Source organism: Podarcis erhardii, assembly GCF_964252035.2.
Source record: "Podarcis erhardii genome assembly, chromosome: Z".
NCBI classification, from domain to species: domain Eukaryota; kingdom Metazoa; phylum Chordata; class Lepidosauria; order Squamata; family Lacertidae; genus Podarcis; species Podarcis erhardii.
Window position 1 is genome coordinate 985013 of NC_138504.1, and position 12608 is coordinate 997620.

The 12608-nt window shown below is 45.4% G+C and overlaps 1 protein-coding gene across 7 annotated transcripts; it reads right to left on the bottom strand.

Moving 5' to 3' along the window:
* Positions 1-3860: 3860 nt before the first annotated feature.
* Positions 3861-11790, bottom strand: CCDC160 (coiled-coil domain containing 160). Of its 7 annotated transcripts, none has more exons than XM_081846826.1 (2): positions 11505-11790; positions 3861-4883 (listed from the first exon to the last, which is right to left on the bottom strand). In XM_081846826.1, the coding sequence occupies exons 1-2, from the start codon at positions 11588-11590 to the stop codon at positions 3899-3901; spliced, it is 1071 nt and encodes a 356-aa protein (XP_081702952.1). In that variant the 5' UTR covers positions 11591-11790; the 3' UTR covers positions 3861-3898. The 7 variants fall into 7 exon arrangements, with proteins under 7 accessions (XP_081702952.1, XP_081702953.1, XP_081702957.1 ...); XM_081846827.1 differs by having other exon boundaries at positions 11519-11785; XM_081846831.1 differs by having other exon boundaries at positions 3861-4878; positions 11519-11588.
* Between the last annotated feature and the right edge of the window lie 818 nt (positions 11791-12608).

Consider the following 12608-nt stretch of genomic DNA (forward strand, 5'->3'; position numbering starts at 1 on the left):
CGAACGGCGCCTGACGCCCGCGAGACCGGCGTTTTATGCCACGCCCTCAGCCAAACCAAGCGGCTCGCCTGCCCTTTTGGCCGCCGCGGCGGCCGCTTACTGCGCATGCGCCCTGATTGGGGTGGTTTTTAAAAAACCCAACTAATATGGCGGCTGCGAGGGACTCGACTTTCCCTCACGCGCCTTTGGTGGCGGGATGGAACGAATAGTAGGGGTTAACCAGTCTCGCGCCTGCGCAGAAAAGGGAGCGGGAAGAGGCGGAGTGGCTAGCGCGCGCTCGTTTCCAATGGAGGATTCCCGCGCATGCGCTGCTGCTACTGCTGCTGCCGCCGCTACAGGTTTTGTTTCGTTTGATTTTGTTAAAGAGGAGGCGGCGCGTCCGGCTGTTTGAAAGGGTTGAGCGGCTTTGAGCATGCGCCCCTCTCCCGATTATAAATGTATTTGTTTAATTCCACCCCGCCCGGACATTTAGTGGGAATAACGCAGCTGGACCCGTCAGCGCTTAGGGGCATGTGGGAGTGTTTTAAGCACTGGTTGCACGGAATGTGTTTGCGCACTCCCCCTCAGAAAAATACGCCAAGCCAAAGTTTTGTAAAAAAGAAAAGAAAAGCAAAATCTCACTCTCCAAGGGACAAAATAACCAGGACTGTGAACTATCGGATCATGGCCCCTGAAGGCGCGGGGGGGGGGGGGGAAGAAGTGTTACCTATCACGGTCAGTGGGACAAAAAAGGAAGGCAACTCTCAGGCTTCTGGTGCATGTTCAGAGGAGAGATGGCATAGGAAAGGGGCCACCACTGAACAAGGCACCCCTTGCGCTCCCTGCCTCGTGGCTTTTTATGGCGGGCAGGCAGCGAGCAGAGCCGGTCCTGATGACCGCAGTGCGCAGGCGGGTCAATATCTTGGCAGACAACCCCAGACAGTTTAGGCTCTTACCTGCTAATGGCAAGGCCTTGAATTGGGGCCCAGTAGCTTACCAGCAAGCCAGAACAGCACGTCCAAGGTTGGCCGGGCATGAAACCTCATTGGGCCACCTGCCGGGCTGCAGCATTCTGTACCAGCTTCTGGGCCATCTTCAACAGAAAACATATTGCAGCAGTCTATCCCAGAAGTTACCATGAGGTGCTGGGACTACAAAACAGCCATAGCTGGTGAATCGGCTGTAGCCAGGCAAAAGTGACCCTCGCATCAGAGGCTACATAAGGTTGCAGTGATCGTTTGAAATTGAGGAGCTCCCCAAGCTATGCAGCTGCTCCTTCTGGGAGCATGCTGACCCACTAGCAAAACAGGTCACCTTCCCAATGCTTGGGCCCAAGGACCACCATTCACCTCCAGTACCATTCAGCTTCAAGTTTATCAGCTCAGCTGCCAGGTAAGAGTGCATAAGTTTGTATCCTGAAGCATTTATGGTTGTTTTGAACTATGTCATATAGCAAACCTGTGAAAATCAATAAACCATGCCCATTACATAGTTTAAATGGCTCTTCATTGCAAGGGAGAACACCCTAACAACATCCATGGCCCACTCCCTCATTTCTTTTCTTGTATTTCACCACAAACATCAGGAATATAAAAATATGTAAATTGCAAATTGGATACCATTTGCTTAGATGTATCATTCTTCTTTAGTCCAAGTTAGAATAAATAACAATACACATTTGACCAAGTACAGTAGTTTGGGAAGGTGGTTGTTCCTTTTTTGTGTTTTGTTGTTTTCTTTTGTTTTGCTCTGTATCCAAGTCTTAACAGGAGAGCTGGAATATCCAGCACCCTCCAGAAGTCTTTGTATAAAGCAAGGACATCCTCACACCCTGCCCCGCAATTTCCCATTAGAACCAAGCTGACCACAGACAATGCAGCCAGCAAATTAAGCCTGTTTTCCCACTCCCTTGAAAATGATGAAGTTTCTGGGTGCTAAACAAAAAGAAAAGACAAGAGAGGGTGAAAATATTCTATTGCAGGAGATAATAGTGGGTGAAGATTTGGATTAAAAGGTCTGGGTGCACATTCCTCACTCGTGTATGAAACTTCCTCAGTGACTTGTGACAGTCACTCCTTTTCAGTGTTCCTTACAGGGCAGTTGGGAAGATAAATTGGGATAACCCAAGCTTGCCACCTTGAAATCTCTAGAAGAAGGACAGCATACACATGACATGATAATACATTGTCTTAGCTGCTCCCTTAGACAGAAAACAGATCAAATGGATTCCTGCTCCACTGTTGTTGATTTATCATCATGGTTTATCATTACTGCTGCTAGTGCAAATGTTCCCTAAGCCTACTTTGCATATATCTGAGCTATAAATGAATTGTCACAGACAACTGCACACTTTGCCTTTGGTTGCTATGTCATCCCACTATTTACCGGTATCTGACTCTCCAAGGGTCGTTGGACTCCAGCTCCCATCAGTCCCAGCCAACTTGGCCCCAGTAATCAAGGATGATGGGAGTTGCAGTCCAGCAACAATTACAGACCCACAAGTCCCACATCCAAGGGTAACACTCCATGTAGATGATGAAGTCTACAAAAGATTTTGCCATAATAAACTTGCTCACTGGGATTAGTTGTACAGGATTCAGTTATTTTACCTACCACTTACTTCTGGCTGATAAGTTCTGTGTAAGTCTAAAACCTGCGTATCCACAGGCTCTCCTTTCATTTGTCTGCACCAGAGGCTAAAAGCACATTATGAAAACCAGAAACAGCTGGGCAAGGACTGCCCCCTACTGGGTAAGGATTAAAATTGCATGTGCTGCTGCCAAACACACTCCAGCAACACACCCTAAAAACTGCAAAAAGAAAAAAGATTGGCCTGAAATCAGGTTACAGAAATAATGGTGGCCTGCTTTATTATCATTTAGGTAAAGGTACCCCTGACCATTAGGTCCAGTCGTAAACGACTCTAGTAAAGCGACATCGCTCATCTCGCTTTACTGGCCGAGGGAGCCGGCGTCCAGCTTCCGGGTCATGTGGCCAGCATGACTAAGCCACTACTGGCGAAGCAGAACAGTGCACGGAAACGCCACTTACCTTCCCGCCAGAGCGGTACCTATTTATCTACTTGCACTTTGGCATGCTTTCGAACTGCTAGGTGGGCAGGAGCTGGGACCGAGCAACAGGAGCTCATCGCATTGCAGGGATTCGAACCACCGACTTTATGATCGGCAAGTCCTAGGCTCTGTGGTTTAGACCACAGCACCACCCGCGTCCCTTATTATCATTTAGCAGCTGTTTAATCTGGGGCAATTTCTCCACTACCGTGACTTTAATTTACAGGCAAATTCCAGCATGTTACAATCAAGTTTATCCATCCTTTGTTAATTCACACAATAATAGACAATGAGAGATATAAAATGGTGCATTTGAACTCAGCATCTCAGACATGAGTCCCTCAATAAGAATGAGGGTTCATTGGCAAAGTTGTTCTCTTGTTGAAAATCATAGCCTAGTATTGCAAACAGGGGCGATGTAACAGAGGTCTGTGCCTTTAAGACTTACAGGGGCGCTCAAGATGGAATCAAACCAGAATCTCCCCCAAACCAAAACTCTACTAAATGAAAGATAAACAATTTTATCATCACAGATGACTGCCTTTTAAAAAAATTTCCCCAGGCTAGAGGAAAAGAGGAGAGACTGTCCATGGCATTAAAGTTGGGATTTGCAAGCAGTTTGCATAGTGGTTAAGAGTGTTGGACTAGGACTGGGGAGACCCAAATGGAAACCTCTGCTCAGCCAGGAAGCTCACTGGGTGACCTTGTGTCAGCCATGCTCTCTCAGCCTGAACTACCTAACAGGGTTGTTATGAGGATAAAAGGGAGAAATGGGGAGAACTCAGGGGAGGAAAGGTGGAGCATAATAGATTAGTTAACTAAAATAAATCTTTTAATTTGGATTTGCATTAAATAAAACAAATTCTCAAATTTTGAAGTAAATCATGTGATGGCTGGCCTGAAAAGTGTATTTTCAGCATCTCTAGATGTTTAGCACTCTTTGTATTCAAGGCTTTCTCTGCATCCAGCTCTCCTTTAGCATCCTCCAGCTCTTTTTGTATTTTTCTCATTTCCATGAGCTTCATGTTTTCTGTGAGTAACTTGTTTTGAAAATCTTGCCGCTCTCTGAATTCCTTTAACTCTTCTTGTAAATCCTCCTTCTGCAACTTTAAATGTGTGACTTCTCCTCTTGTTTGTTTCAGTTCCTCCTTTAAACTTCTGGGGCTGTCTGATTTCTCAAGTAGGCCTTGTTTAAACACTTCAATCTTGGAATCTCTTTCGAACTTTTGCCTTTGAATCTGCTCCAGCCAGACAGTTTTACACCAAGCTTCTGTTCTGTAGTCGCTCAGCTCTTGCGTCACTTGTTCAGATTCTGCCACTAATGTTTTGTATTTGGCTTTAAGTTCCACCAGCTCCGCCTTGAGAAGGGACACCTGAAGCTTTAAAGAAATATTTTCCAAGTGTTCCTTGCACACCTCTTGTCTTAAAACTGCCAGTTCCTTTGTATTCCAGGTACAATGACCTCCTGTTTCAGCTATCCTTTCTCCTGATTCAACATCTAAATTAGCAGATCCCCTGTGGGTGGAATCCTCATCTTTAAACTCCTTTGAATTTTCTCTCTTTCTTCCCCATAAGTTCAACTCCTGCTCGCTCACAAGGAGTTTGGAGGGAGATCCTTTCCTTTGGAACTGTTGATCCTCATGAAAACTGGCCTTAGCCGTTTTGTTGTAGATTTTCTCAGTCCTTCTTGCCCTCTCCAAAGCAAACTTTTCACAAATCAGAGGTTCTGGCTGATGGGACCCACTGAAGAAATCTTCCTTGCTGAAATGAGGAGGAAACAGCCTCTCCAGCCAAAGTTGGTTTGAGCTCTCCATTGCAAAGGCTGCCTCTGCACTGAATAAAAGAGAAAAGCAATAAAATTAAATCAGTAACTGATTGGAGGCTTTGGGGTCAATTAATTCTTTAAAAAATATGTTTTGCATGGTGTAGTGAGTGGAATATGAACTAGGTGGTCTGGAGAAAATGGTTATAAATGCCCACACAGCTATGCACATTCCCCAGTACCAACCAACTTGGTCCTTCTCATTGGCAGGCAAGGCCTTGGGCTAAGCCACCCCAGAGTCATGTTTTGGTCCACCATGTCAGTTCAAAATGACACCTGGTATCTAGGCAAAGAGCACCAGCCCCCACCCCAGGAACCCTTATGCTATGTTTGGCAGTGATATCTCGAGTGGCAGCTGCACCTGTGCCGAAACAATGGGCACCGTCACATTTCGGTCTGGCATCATAATCTATATGATACCCAGCACCCTATCATCTCCCCCACCTTAGGAACTCTCGTGCTGAGTTTGGCAACAATATCTCGAGAGGCAGCCAAATCCAGAGAGAATAGACGGACTGAGAAATGGACAGACAAAGAGACAAAATTTATAGTAGAAGTCAGTGAGAGCAAATGGCAGTGTATTCAGAGTTTTACCACAATGCTGCCAGTAGTCCAGCCTGACTTACAGAAATAATCATATTCCATTCCTGATCCTCTTTTGATCACTGGCTTCCCAACTGGGCAGAGATGGCTTATGTATGCAAGACGAGAACTCCATGTTCCTTAAGGACACAATAACTCCTCCTCCACCCCCCCACCCCCCATGCTCCCCTCGTTCTCACTCTGGAATGGAAAGAGTTGTAGATTAAGCCACTTTGCCATTTATTCACAAAATTGTCTGCTTAGCTGTGCTTTTCCTATTATTAAGGAGCTCAAAATTTGAACTTTAGATGTTGCGGGAAGCCAGGAATATTTCAGTTGTATGTTCCAGGGAGCCTTGGTTTAAGGAACAACTTTATTCATTTATTTCTAGCAGTAAATATAGCTGGAAGGGGCTGTGGGGGGGGGTAGCAATTTGAATTAATATGATGCCTTGAGTCATATAGTATGGGATGCCTATAGGTTATGATTTTCAAGCACCACCTGGCTTGCCAGGTTCAAGAGGTTAAAATGCAGGGCATCCCTCTGTGTGTGTTGTGCATGAATAACAGCTCCAGAAGAGGAGGTTTCCCAGGACTAACTATTCCCTTGTTCTGTTGGTTAGGGGAGAGCAAGAAGTTCTCACCAGGTCCTTTAACTGAAAATCCGTATGCAATAGTTTCTCTTCTCTTTCTCTGTATATCTGTCAATTCTTCACCTTGTGAGTTTTGTGAATCTTCCCAGTGACACAGACTGAGTCTTCAGTGGCTAAATTTGAACTTTTGTTTTATTTCCTTGTTGTTCCTATTTTCTGCTAAAGACCTCTAAAAATTTATGTGTAAAGTATTTTCTGTGGCTCCCCTCCCCCTCTTCTAAGCCACAAGATAAAACAAAGGCAGAAAAATTAAGACAGCTCCTTCTCTTCCTTCCTCTTTGTTCCTAGAAGAATTTTGACAGTTGCACATTCAACAGGTGGAGCTTTTTCTAGCACTGGAGAGCAACTTTTGAAGGTGCGTCTTTTAAAGGCACAAAAGTCCTGCCTGAAAAACAACATGGCAGGCCCTGCAAAAAAACCCTTTTAGAAGAACCCTTGGCATGGGGCCACCGATACCCTGCTCCAATCCAGCCACCCTTATTTTCTTTAGCTGCTGCCATCACAACAGTGGCAGAAACCCCACTTAACTGCCCTCATCTCCAGGTCCCTAGTGCTTGGAGAGTATGTTCCAGATAGATACATTAGGTTCAACCTAGAGACAGGGCATGAGGAGTTGGACATGAGCCTTCCCTGTCCTTACTTGGTAATCCTTATCAGCCTATCTCTGTGTGTCTCTGGGTCGTGGGTGTCTGAGTGTATGTACTGAATATGGGGGCCTGCCCTAGATCAACAAAATGGCTTCCTTGCTTAACATCTTAACTCTCAAAATGGCTTCACTGAGCATGTTGCCACAATAATACAGTGGTACCTTGGGTTAAGAACTTAATTCGTTCCAGAGGTCCGTTCTTAACCTGAAACGATTCTTAACCTGAGTCATGCTTTTGGTAATGGGGCCTCCTGCTGCTGCTGCACTGCTGGCGCACGATTTCCGTTCTTACCCTGGGGCAAAGTTCTTAACCTGGAGCAACCACTTCCTGGTTAGCGGAGTTTGTAACCTGAAGCGTCTGTAACCCGAGGTACCACTGCAGTAGGCAGATGGGAGCACACACAGAGAGACACTGCTGAAATGGCTGTCTGGGGCCCAACAATGAGCACATTAAGTGGTTTGAGCTGCTGAGGGACCCTTTGGAGGCAGTGAGGCCCTTAGCCAGCGCTTTGCATGGCCAGCTGCAAGCTCTGGCCCTGGGCATTTCTCCCACGACAAGCCAATGAACGAACACAGAGTCACACACCGCCTGATGGAGCTATCATTCACACGTCTTCCTCATTCATGCTGTGTGCATGCGTCTTGAGGGCCAAATTAGATGAGATGACAGAGAGCCAAAGTCAGACCTCTGATCCCTTAAAAAAAAATTTTTTTTAGCATATGCAGTAGAGATGGGGGCAGACGTGCTGAGTTGCCCCGGACATGGAAGGGGCCATCATGCATGAATGACATCACATGTGCGCCACCTCCTCCTCCCAACCTGGCCAGGCCAAATTGGGCCCCCACCCACCACCTTACCTTCGTGAAAGGGATGTGTTGGGATGAAGATGCTTCACCCTGGCACATCTTTTTGAGGATCACTGTAGAATTTGGGGAGGGTGACCCCCTCCTTGAAAATATTGGTGGACCCTGATCCCCCACCCCCCAGATGGTGCCCCAGGACAGGGTGATTTGGTTCAGGGCTGCAACACTTTGGGGAGTGTCACCTCTCACTCCTCCTCAGTCTGGGGAAGCGGCTCTTTGGGGATTGGGGTGTTCATCACGAATATAAAGGGGTGGGGGCCAGATGGTTAGCCTTGTTCCCCGGCGTCACAGTCCTGATTCATTCTCCCTCGCCCCACAGCTTTCTACAAGAGATCTCACTGTGCAGCTCCATGTCTTCTCTAGCTTGGCCCTTGCTTTAATGCTAGAGAAGGGATTAGGGTTCTCAGAACCAGTAGGACTGGTTGTTACACCTGACTGAGGAGAGATTAAGGGGTGGGGTCATAATTAAAATGTATCTTGTACCTTTAAACATCATTTTAGCCAACTGGCCAAAATATTGGGAGATTTTGGAACAGGAGGGCGACAAATTGAAATTGCAGAGTTTTGAGAAACTTAAGGATAAAGTGCAAGATTGGCTTCATTATTTTCAAATAAGGGAGGCCTACAATTTAGATAAAAAAATTGGCTTCCAGGTGGAAAAATCAAAATTAGAAACAGAACTGTTAGAACCCAAAGCTAAGATACTATCAAGAATGTATAACTTGCTGTTGAAATGGAATACTGAGGACGAAACGGTAAAATCTGCTATGATAAAATGGGCACAAGATATCGGACATGACATTATGTTTGCTGACTGGGAACAGTTGTGGACCACAGGTATGAAGTTTACGGCATGTAATGCTTTAAGAGAGAACATTATGAAAATGATATACAGGTGGTACTTGACTCCAGTCAAGCTCGCAAAAATCTATCATTTGCCCGATAATAAATGTTGGAAATGTAAAGAGACTGAAGAATAACTAAGGAGATAGTACAAGAATACTTGGCTAGTTTAGATGTATTCAAGTCTCCAGGGCCAGATGAACTGCATCCAAGAGTATTAAAAGAACTGGCAGATGTGATCTCAGAACCACTGGCAGTCATCTTTGAGAATTCCTGGAGAACAGGCGAAGTCCCAGCAGACTGGAGGAGGGCAAATGTTGTCCCTATTTTCAAAAAGGGGAAAAGAGAGGACCCAAATAATTACCGCCCAGTCAGTCTGACATCAATACCAGGGAAGATTCTGGAGCAGATCATTAAGCAAACAGTCTGTGAGCACCTAGAAAGGAATACTGTGATCACCAATAGTCAGCATGGATTTCTGAAAAATAAGTCATGTCAGACTAACCTGATCTCGTTTTTTGACAGAATTACAAGCCTGGTAGATGAAGGGAACGCAGTGGATGTAGCCTACCTTGATATCAGCAAGGCATTTGACAAGGTGCCCCATGATATTCTTGTAAAGAAGCTGGTAAAATGCGGACTTGACTATGCTACCACTCAGTGGATTTGTAACTGGCTGACTGACCGAACCCAAAGGGTGCTCATCAATGGTTCCTCTTCATCCTGGAGAAGAGTGACTAGTGGGGTGCCACAGGGTTCTGTCTTGGGCCCGGTCTTATTCAACATCTTTATCAACGACTTGGATGATGGACTCAAGGGCATCCTGATCAAATTTGCAGATGACACCAAACTGGGAGGGGTGGCTAACACCCCAGAGGACTGGATCACACTTCAAAACGACCTTGACAGATTAGAGAACTGGGCCAAAACAAACAAGATGAATTTTAATAGGGAGAAATGTAAAGTATTGCACTCGGGCAAAAAAAATGAGAGGCACAAATACAAGATGGGTGACACCTGGCTTGAGAGCAGTACATGTGAAAAGGATCTAGGAGTCTTGGTTGACCACAAACTTGACATGAGCCAACTGTGTGACGCGGCAGCTAAAAAAGCCAATGCAATTCTGGGCTGCATCAATAGGAGTATAGCATCTAGATCAAGGGAAGTAATAGTGCCACTGTATTCTGCTCTGGTCAGACCTCACCTGGAGTACTGTGTCCAGTTCTGGGCACCACAGTTCAAGAAGGACACTGACAAACTGGAACGTGTCCAGAGGAGGGCAACCAAAATGGTCAAAGGCCTGGAAACGATGCCTTATGAAGAACGGCTAAGGGAGCTGGGCATGTTTAGCCTGGAGAAGAGGAGGTTAAGGGGTGATAGCCATGTTCAAATATATAAAAGGATGTCACATAGAGGAGGGAGAAAGATTGTTTTCTGCTGCTCCAGAGAAGCGGACACGGAGCAATGGTTCCAAACTACAAGAAAAAAGATTCCACCTAAACATTAGGAAGAACTTCCTGACAGTAAGAGCTGTTCGACAGTGGAATTTGCTGCCAAGGAGTGTGGTGGAGTCTCCTTCTTTGGAGGTCTTTAAGCAGAGGCTTGACAACTATATGTCAGGAGTGCTCTGATGGTGTTTCCTGCTTGGCAGGGGGTTGGACTCGATGGCCCTTGTGGTCTCTTCCAACTCTATGATTCTATGATTCTATGATTCTAAGGTACATTCTTTCACCTTGGGTGGACGTGCCCAAGGATTAAGGCTTTCTGGGAGATGATCTATAATGAAATGAAAAAGGTATTTAAATATACTTTCTTGAAGAAACCAGAGGCTTTTCTCCTGGGCATGGTCGGCCAATTGGTGCCAAAGAAGGATAGAACTTTCTTTATGTACGCTACAGCAGCAGCAAGAATACTCATTGCAAAGCATTGGAAGACACAAGACCTACCCACCTTGGAAGAATGGCAGATGCAAGTAATGGACTACATGGAATTGGCGGAGATGACTGGCAGAATCAGAGACCAGGGAGAAGAGTTGGTGGAAGAAGATTGGAAGAAATTTAAAATCTATCTACAGAAACACTGTAAAATTATTGAATGTTAATGATGTTGGAATGAAACGAAGTGGTTCTAGTAAATAAGGTAAAATAAGAATATGTAAGAGTGGATTGATATTAGATGAAAATTTGAAGTTATAATATGTGAGGTTAAATAATTAAGGGTAAACTAAGAGGGTATGAACTTGCTGAACAAATTTTTAAATGGAATACAAAAAAGGGAGGTGTGAGGAAGTCATGAAAACAAGTAAATGAGTGGTAAGATATCAGAAAGAGGGATTTTTATATTTTATTTTTTCTTTTTATGCTTAATTTTGGTTTTTGTATTTTTTTTATTGTATTTCTTTTTTACTGTTTTGTAACCTTTTTCTTGTTAAAAATGTAATAAATATTATTATATATATATATAAAAAATCGTTTTAGTAAGTCGGCAATGCTAAGAAGCAGAAGCACTAGGGCCAACTTGTGTATTTGGCAACCTAGTAAGTTAATGTTCATTACAGACATTTATGCTTATCATATATTCTTATGTAGCGCTTTTAAAAACAGTGGAAGGGGGGATGATTGAGCCCCTCTTTCCCGCATGCTCCTGTTACTGTTAAAATAATGTTGCACCCATCCAGCTTTTTCTGTGAATGGAGGAGGCATGTGATAAACACACACACACACACACACACACACACACACACACACACACACACACACATTTTCTAAAGCTTACAAGCCTACGCAGCTACCTGAAGCCTTTTTTGATTGGCCAGCCATTTTAATGATTGTCTTGCACTTTTCTTTTCTTTTAAAAAATTGATGCTTTATCTCTGTCCACCACGCTTATACATTATATCAATCCTTTTACAAGTAAGTACATGGATGTCATAGCACCATCATGGCCGCAGCTGGGCCATGGTAGGATCCCAGTTCACATGATGCTATGGCAAATAAAAGGTGTAAACTTAAAGAGATGCCCTAACGCCACCCTGCCCCCACCCACCTCAAAGGACTCACCTGCTGCCCCTGGAGTGGGCTTCCATTCTCACCGTTGCCCCAGAGGCTGCAAATGGTTGCTAGGGCTCCCATAGCAACAGCGCTGAGGCTGTGCTGAGAGAGGAAGGGCCTTCCATCTCTCAGGTAGTGAGCACCCCATGCTCTGAAGTGAAGCCCCGCTGCCTGCTTGCCTGCCTTTGCAAAGCAGCCTCCTCCTCCCCTTGGGGCTTTGCAAAGTCTGGTCCAGAGGGATGGTTTTAAAGCACTATGGTACCACTTTTGACAGTCAGGGTTTCCCCCCAAAGGATCCTGGGAACTGTAGTCTCTTCAGGGTGCCAGGAATTGTTAGGAGGCCCATTTCCCTCACAGAATGGCAATTCTCAGAGTGGTCTCGTCCAACTGTCAATCTCTATTTCCAGGAAGCTGGGGGTGGGGATGGTGTCTCTCAACAACTCTCAGCACCCTTAACAAATTTAAGCTCTCAGGACTCTTTAAACCATGGGCAGGCAAACTAAGGCCCAGGGGCCCCAGATGCGGCCCCATCGCCTTCTCAATCCAGCCTGAAGCCTTAATTACTTGGGATCCATTTGCCCGCTTACCCAGGACGCAGAGGTGACAAAGAAGCACCAGGGATTCAGTTCCTTCGGAGAAAAAGTTTATTGTGATCTGCGCAGAGACCACCAGCGGAATTATTTCCAAAGGCTGGGGGGGCCTAATACACGTAAGCAAGCAGTTTTTATACCCTAGCAGCACCTCCCAACCACCCCACCACCAGTAACTTATCATATCATATTCCCCCCTTTGCCTTATGGCCTCATTGGGTGTTGCCAGAGCATTTTGGCAGTGCACTCCTTTCGCTTATCAGTCAAGCCTGCATATCTTATTTGCTCCAGATGCATTTCTCCTCCTGCTCTCCGGGCGTTGCCTTCCAACTGTCAATGCACCCCCCTGCCCACTCCCTTCATTTCCCTCCTCTTCTTCTGAACAACCTAATCCATAGGTTCGTTCGCAGGGATAGGCCTATACTCTCGCATGAGGGCAATCACACGGGGTCCCATCATTCGGGACATCATTTTTTGCATCATATTTTGCAAGCATTGCACCAAGCAGG